General features: G+C 33.7%; 1 protein-coding gene across 1 annotated transcript in view; it reads left to right on the forward strand.

Annotated features, from left to right (window-relative positions):
• LOC120349509 (NACHT and WD repeat domain-containing protein 2-like) overlaps nucleotides 1-8886 on the forward strand; it is a 29578-nt gene extending 20692 nt beyond the window's left edge. The window contains exons 4-5 of the mRNA XM_039419866.1: nucleotides 8294-8533; nucleotides 8767-8886. Coding sequence (XP_039275800.1) covers nucleotides 8294-8533; nucleotides 8767-8886 — 360 coding nt within the window. The remainder of the gene's footprint in view (nucleotides 1-8293; nucleotides 8534-8766) is intronic.
• Nucleotides 8887-9002: the final 116 nt, after the last annotated feature.

The following is a 9002-nucleotide window of genomic DNA, read 5'->3' on the forward strand; positions in this document are numbered from 1 at the left end:
GGATTTTGAAAGGAATAGAAATGATAAAGCAGATCATTAAGATATGTTACTTTCATATAGAAATAGAAATTTTCATAAAAAACCGAATTTTTATTTGCAATCATCTACTTCCTATGAGTTATTAGTGTTCTCTCCTCATAAAACAGCAAATTTTTGGGTGTTATTTGCTACTAAGAATAGATTTTATTTACTTTATTCAAATTTAGTTTACTCTAGCTTACATACTTAAAGTTTTGAGAATTAAATTCTCTACAATTTTTATTGCGAAAAAATATTTGTTTACTGGTTATTAAAGAAAGTTATTGGGCATCAAACTTAGAAGTCTGTGTTCTTCTACTTAGATTTTTTGTATATAAGTTATATAGCTAATTACTTATATAGTCAGCACTCCTCATTCCATTATTGTTGATGTAGCATAGTTGTAGTGGAAGGTAACATTGTATTTAGTAGTCAGTTCCAAGCTAGCGGACATAGCGAACGGAGCTCTATCGCGAGATATAAAATTATTGTAATATGTGGTTAACAAATAAATTCATTTTTTAAAAGACTATTTGATTAATTGCAATCTTAACTGGCGCAGTCGGTAGGACACTTCAAAAACGAGAATTTGGTTTTTCGGTTTTAACCGTTAATGAAGTGTTCATGAACTTACGAAAAAGTTGTATCAGTCACCTAACATCGGGACTTAAATAAGTGAACAATCATCAAAATAACTTCGTAACAAATTGAATAAGTTGGTGAACTATTATATTATTAAAATTCGTGAGTGTTAATTGCAAAATTATATTCTTACTCAGTCACCTAATATCGGGACAAGTGTGAAAAATTATAAAATAAGTGAACAGTATAGTAAGTGTTAACAATACCGTATTTCATCTACAAATTGAATCAAGAAAAAGCAACAGACTTTCATATCAGGACAACAAGGACCTCATCATCTAAGGACTACTACGGACTTCAACTCTAAGGACCACAACGACTTCAACTTCTAAGGACTACAACGGACTTCAACTTCTAAGGACTACCACGGACTTCAACTTCTAGGACCCCACGGACTTCAACTTCTAAAGACTACTACGGACTTCAACTTCTAAGGACTTCCACCTTTGAAGACTTTCAACCCGGGACTGTGACAAGATGAACTCGATTTTAGTATTGTGAGTAACAAACTTTTGTGATTTACAAACTTGGATAATATTATTTTACTTACTATTTTCGTATTTCTTTTTCTTGTAATTTTATCTATAACTAAGAGCCATGAATTCCAACAATGATAAAGCAACCAATCCCCAAACTGTACCTACCCTTAAGAAAGAATTCTTGGACATGATCCCTGATTATTCAGGAGAGCCTACTATGCTAAATCGTTTTATTTCAATTTGTGACAAACTTGTAGCGAAATTTTACGTAACTGCCAATCCAGATGATTTCCAAAACGAATACTTGTATTCTACTATTCTTGCCCGTATTAAAAGCCCTGCTCTTGACATTGTTACTAGTTCTAACACTTATGCATGGCCTGACGTAAGAAAAGTTTTGATCAATAGTTACATGGACAAGAGAGATTGCTTTACTCTCAATCTTGAAATGGCTGAACTAAAACAAGAATCAGGTGAATCACCCTTTTCATTCTATGAACGAATCCAAAACTTCTGAATTTACAGATCTCGTATTTCCGAAACAAACAACCTACAATATCAGAAGTCATGTGTCAGTATGTAAATGGATTAGCACTTAGAGTATTGCTAAGAGGATTAAGAGAGCCTCTCGGGTCTCTCATGAGAACCAAAAATCCCAGTTCGTTGGACAGTGCTCTAAACATGCTATCCAACGACTTCCAGTTCAAATTTGGTTTCTTTCAAGACCACTCTAATTTGAAAAAGCCTAACACTCAAATCCAACACAAAAGTAATCCCAGCTATCAAATGCAAAACTATCCTCAGAGACAACAGTTCTATCACACTCAAAATCAGAAAGGTCAATTCTTTCAAAACAAAAATCAACACTTCCAAAATCAACACATGAACAGACCTCAACAACATTTTCAAAACAATCAACCCAAACCACAGTATTTCAACACAAATCAACCAAGACCCCAAAATTCCTATCAACCAACGCCAATGAGCATTTCCTCAATCAACAATCGTCCCCAAAAAAGACCAAGACTGTTTCAAATGACAGGTCGACCAATTGACGAAATGCAAAATGATGAGTTTGATAATAATTTCGGAGAAAACGCTCAGAAAGAATTATCAGACGAATTCAAACAGCTCTCCGTTGAAAACGAAAATGAATCGTATTTCCAGCCAGCCGAACAAACCGAATCAGAGTGTTTTTTAGAGGATACGAGCCTCGAAAGAAATTTTCAATTATGAACTTACAAGATGACAAAAATGAACTTCCCTACTTCATTGATCCTAAAACAAGATTTAGAGTTCTAATCGACACAGGAAGCACTAGGTCATTCGTGAAGAACTTCATAGGTATGGAATGTTACAAAGAAAACTTGATAGAAGACCCTTTTGAAGTAGCAACAGCGCATGGTATTTCACAAGAGAAATACAGTACAAAGATTTCTTTATTAGGAAAATCGAAACACACGTTCTATCTTTTTGATTTTCATAAAAACTTTGACCTTCTTCTCGGACTTGACAATATGAAAAAACTTAAAATAAATTTGGATTTCATTAATGACAGTATTGATTTCAATGGAATGAAACTACCTATTTATTATTTTAACGCTGAAGAAAATGATTCAAAAGTGAAGTCAACGAACCCTACCAAAAATCAAATGACACAAATAAAATCATTTCTGATAAAAGCTAGAACTCAATCCATTATAGAAATTCCAATTGAAAATATGAATGAAGGTGAAGCTATAGTATCATACAAAAACTTTTCCGGACTTGAAATTCCTCAGTGTCTAGTGAAAGTGAAAGAAAACAAAGCCTATTGTTCTATTTTGAACCCCACTACGTCAGACAAGAAATTTACCATTCACAAACCAATGTCAGTCGAATCGCTTGAAAACTATAATTGTATTATTCCAAGTGAGTTACGTAATCATAATGCATGTAATAATTTGAATCTACTCCATCACAAAACTAACAAAATCGATCTATCAAAAATTAGAACCAATCATATGAATGCCGAAGAAGAGCAAGCTATTTTACAGGTGATTAAAGATTACTCAGATATATTTCACATTGATGGAAATCCTTTGACTTTCACGAATGAAATAAAGCATATCATAAGAACCACCGACGAAATCCCGGTCTATACAAGAAGTTATCGCTACCCTGAAATCTATAGAACTGAAGTAAATCGACAGATTGATGAAATGTTGGAACAAAAAATAATTCAACCCTCCAATTCACCTTGGAATTCACCAATATGGGTCATTCCAAAGAAACAAGATGCTTCTGGTAAAAAGAAATTTCGACTTGTAATTGACTATCGCGGTTTGAATTCTAAGACTGTAGACGATAAATTCCCACTTCCTAATATTACGGATATTCTAGACAAATTAGGAAGAGCACAGTACTTCACTACCCTAGACTTATTCTCTGGCTTCCATCAGATAGAAATGGATCCTAGCAGTATTGAAAAAACTGCATTCTCTACAGACACGGGTCATTACGAATTTTTACGAATGCCCTTCGGTCTCAAAAATGGTCCACCCACTTTCCAAAAAGCTATGAATAGCATACTAAGAGGACTCCAAAATGAATTGTGTTTAGTATATTTAGATGACATTATTATTTATTCAACTAGTTTAGAAGAACACATTGATCGACTAAGACAAGTATTTGAAAGGTTAAGACAATCCAACTTCAAAGTACAACTTGATAAAACAGAATTTTTGCGTAAAGAAGTTAGTTTTCTCGGACACTTAGTGACACCAAACGGAGTTAAACCAAATCCTGACAAAGTCGAAGCGATAAAAAGATATCCTATCCCTAAAACAACGAAAGAGATAAAAGGATTTCTTGGACTTCTAGGATACTATCGAAAATTCATTAACAATTTGCTCATTAACAAAACCTCTAACTAAATGTTTGAAAAGAAATGCTAAAATAGATATACAGGACCCAGAGTACATTAAGTGTTTTGAAAATTGTAAGAATATCCTTACTAATGAACCAATCCTTCAGTATCCTGATTTTGAAAAACAATTCAACCTTACAACAGATGCTAGCAATATAGCTATTGGGGCAGTTCTCAGTCAGAACAAAGACGGTGCTGATTTGCCTTGTGCATATGCAAGTAGAACCCTCAACGAAACTGAAATGAACTATTCAACTATTGAAAAAGAACTTTTAGCGATAGTTTGGGCTACCAAGTACTTCCGCCCCTATCTCTATGGTAGAAAATTCAAAATATTCACTGACCACAAGCCCCTACAATGGTTATTTTCTATGAAAGAACCGAATTCAAAATTATTAAGATGGAGACTGAAATTAGAAGAATTTGATTATGACATATGTTACAAAAAAGGAACAGCAAATCAAAACGCAGATGCCCTTTCCCGAATTCAGTTGAATAATAATAACACACACAACCAAAACTCACCCAGATTATTCAGTGATATTGATGCGATTATAAATGAAGCCATTGAAAATGTAGTGAATATCATACCTAACGAGGATGCACAATCTATGATAGCTAACGTGGATGATAACGAAACGTTATTTCAAAGATTAGAAAATGAAACCGGTACAGATGATAATGGAACCCCATTTAGAGGATTTGAAAACGAAACCCCTTTTCGAGGATTCGAAAATGATGAACCAGATTTCATAGGTCCTGCTGAAGATGAGTTCATAGAAAATAATTCTCATACGCAACATTCTAATTACGAAAGTAACACATCAGTAGAAATACCAGTTTCAGATGACCCAGTTAACTATGCTAAAAACCAAGTCATATTGAAGCTTGTGAGCAATAACCCAAGAAAGTCACTATTCATAAAATATTTGATAGTAAAACAAGAATGATAGTAGAGATATCTGAGAATAATTTCGATAAAAATGTGATTGACTTCGTGAAAGAATATTTAGTGCCTAATGTTAGATATAGCTTGTATTTTGAAAATGAATTCTATGAAAGATTTGCTTCAGTGATTGCCAAAAATTTTAAATTTTCAAAACTCATACTTGTACGATGTAAAGTTAAAGTACTTGATGTAACATGAAGATGACAGAATAGAAACTATTGATAATTATCATATTGGAAAAACGAATCACAGAGGTATACAAGAAACGTACGATAAGATAAGAAGAAAATACTATTGGCCCAACATGAAAAATTATATTCAAAATTTTATTAACAAATGTGAGATATGTCTCAAAACAAAGTACGAACGAAATCCACTTAATTTAGAAATGAACTTGACACCGACAGCTACAAGGCCGCTTCAAATCATTCACATGGACAGTATAACATTTGAGAAAAAGAAATTTCTCACGATCATTGATAGTTTTTCAAGATACGCACAATGCTATCCAATAACAAGTTGTAACAGTGTTGAGGTAGCAGACAAACTGCTTAGTTTCTTTTCCCACCATGGTATCCCTCAAACTATAGTTGCCGACAATGGATGTGAATTCAATAATGGCTTAGTAAAGGAATTGACAGAATTGCACAAAATCAAAATGCACTGGATAAGTACTCAACATCCGCCTTCAAATGGCTTAGCCGAACGTTTTCATTCTACGATAATTGAGCACATCAGAATATTCAATAATCGCGACGAGTTCAAAACAGAAACAATTGAAAGTAAAGTAAAGTACGCCGTAATTGCTTATAACAATAGCATTCACTCGGTTACAAAACTGACACCTTTGGAAGTTTTATACGGACACATAGAATCTAATCCTATTCTCGAAATTGACATTCAGAACAGATTTATTAACGAATATGTTAATAATCACAAAGAAAAAACTAAACGACTATTTGACCATATACAGGAAATAAACCGAAGTAGAAAAGAACATGTCATCAACGAAAGGAACAAAGATCGAGAAGAACTACCAGAAATCCCAAAAGAAGTTTATGTGAGGAATGTACAAAAACAAAGTAAAACAAAAAATAAATTCAACAAAGAAACTCTCCTATCAGTGAATCGAGAACTTAAAACTGCCAAAATAAATCCCCGACATCATAACACTAGAGAGAAAATTCATTTATCCAAGATAAAAAGACCTAGAAAGTTTAAGAAACTGAACAAAGATCAAACTAATGAGAGAACTGAACAAGTAACAACCGATCCTAATTCAAATCCTGTTCTTCCAGGTTCCTCCTCTGCCTAATGAGTATGGCGAATCATTCTTCTAAAGCTGAAGAATTCAGGAATATAAGTAGTAATCTAGGAATAATTGCAGCAGATTTAGGCTCTGCAAAGTTAGAGATTTCAAAACACACTTTCATCCACTATTATGAACTAGAAAGTATTTTTGATCATGTTGATAATTTGAATATGTATTATGATAAGGTATCTGAAAATATTAGAAATAAGATTCCAATAATGGAAAATGTAGAATATATAACTGATAATGGTAGTAAAGCAAGAGATATAGTAAACTATTTGAAATTTATTAATCATACTAGGAATGTAATAGAAGATAAGTTAGATATCATAAGTGTGACTAATGATAAGAGATCTAAAAGAGGACTATTGAATGGCATAGGAGCCGCAATAAAATTTATTACTGGAAATTTGGACTCGTATGATGGTGAAAGATACGATTATTTACTTGAACATTTGAAAACTAATCAAAACAGTTTGATTGATCAAATATCAGCCCAATATTCATTGAGTTCAGAACTTATTGCTGAATTTAATCAGACGTTGAACATTGTTAATTATAATTTTAATGAGTTGGAGAATAAATTTAAATTTGTAAATGATAAGCTTAGCGACTATGTAGAACTAGAGAAATTTAGAGATTTGCTGAACCAGTTGAATATTTTATATAACATTGTATTAAGTTTGATCCAAGACATTGAAAACTCTTTAACATTTTGCAAATTGAAAGTTTTACATCCTAGCATTATTTCAACTAAAGAATTGTTTTATCAGATAACCAAGATTGCTGGTTACTATCAGAATAAATTACCATTGAAACCTGAATTGAAAAATATGTGGGAATTCGAAAATTTGATAAATGTAAACTGTAAACTAACGTCTAAAGAAATCATTTACTTCTTGAACTTACCAATCGTAGATGAATCAAATTATAACTTATACAAGTTGTTTTCTGTACCTAGTATGTTTCAAAATGGATATGTAACTATTATTCCTAAGGTCAGATACTTACTCAAGTCAAACGATAATTATAATAAGAAAGAAATATCAATTGAAGGTCTAACTAGTGAATGCACTAGAAAAACAAGTTCAAATTTTATTTGTTCTGTAGAAAGTTTATGTAATGACGATTGCTGTTAACAAGTACACCCCCATAAGGGAAGAAAGTATTTTCACTACAAACATAAGTTTTTGGACAATTATTTTGTATGTAATCTTTATTCTAATGTCAATTGTTCTATTGTATGTTATCTAAGTAGAAAAGTTTCACCCAATGTAAACATTGTTAACAACCCTACCCCCGAAGTTCTTTTTAGGGATGGAGGAGTTATATAGCTAATTACTTATATAGTCAGCACTCCTCATTCCATTATTGTTGATGTAGCATAGTTGTAGTGGAAGGTAACATTGTATTTAGTAGTCAGTTCCAAGCTAGCGGACATAGCGAACGGAGCTCTATCGCGAGATATAAAATTATTGTAATATGTGGTTAACAAATAAATTCATTTTTTAAAAAGACTATTTGATTAATTGCAATCTTAACTTATATATTTATCTAAAATTACTCATATACAGATTCCAGACAGTTTTTATCAAAATTTTCCATATGAATCCACCATAAGTTTTTCAAAAACTATTCCCAAACATTCCATCGGAAATTAAATATAAGAAAACAAAAAAAATATGTCTCCAAGGAAGTGAATTCCGGGCGAAATATTTCATTCTGTATAGCTAACTTATGAAGAGTTCATGGATATATGTTTATAAGAGCTTTTTTTTTATTTTTACCTCTACTATCACTTATTAAATGGTATTTTACCATAATTAAGAATCACCCTGTATATATACTAGGCTAGCCTAGTTATTACTATTTACATTGTAATTTATTGACACTGTTCTAATGTTTTTCTACATCTGATGAATAAGACTTTTTCTATTCTATTCTATATCTAAATAACATGTCTTGCTCTTGTGATTATTTTGTAGGTATTCTACGGCAGAGAAGAGGAACTGATCCGCATCGAGCAGTACATGAAAGGGTTGTCAGACAACCCCTGGTGTTGTTACGGTGAGGGAGGTTGTGGCAAGACATCCCTGCTGGCAATGTCGGCCGCCTCAGTTCGCCAAGTGGTTCGCGGGGGCCAACCCAATCTGCATCATCAGATTCTGGGCACCACACCTGACAGCTCGGCCCTCACGCCCACCCTCATATCCATCTGTCAACAGGTGAGCACTATAGCCTGGTCCACGTTAAAATGGCAGTGAAGAAAGATAAGTGAACAACGTTGCCGATCCTCTGAATGTTCAGATTCTCTGATTGTATTTGAATTTCACATAATCCTTAAACCCATAGAGGTTGATGAATCCACTGTGAATTTAACTAGTTGACCGAGCGAAGTGAGGTCTAAGATTCAAGTCGACGGTTTGGAATTTCTGTTAGGCCCCCCATCCACTTACAGTTCGAACTGCAGTTCTTGACTGCAGTCAGAACTGTGAACGGTGGACTGTGGACTGTTGAAAAATGTTCACGTCAGTACGGACTGCAGTCGCGGACCGCAGGCCGTTCGGTGGCGTCGTAGTCGTGGTCAGTCCGATCGTTGAACTGTCGCACCGTGCGGCAGTTGACAGTCCAACGATCCGCCTGCCGGATTCCCCATCCACTTACCGGACTGTTCCATTTAATTTTGAATGTTAT

Source organism: Nilaparvata lugens, chromosome 1 (assembly GCF_014356525.2).
Source record: "Nilaparvata lugens isolate BPH chromosome 1, ASM1435652v1, whole genome shotgun sequence".
Classification (NCBI taxonomy): Eukaryota; Metazoa; Arthropoda; class Insecta; order Hemiptera; family Delphacidae; genus Nilaparvata; species Nilaparvata lugens.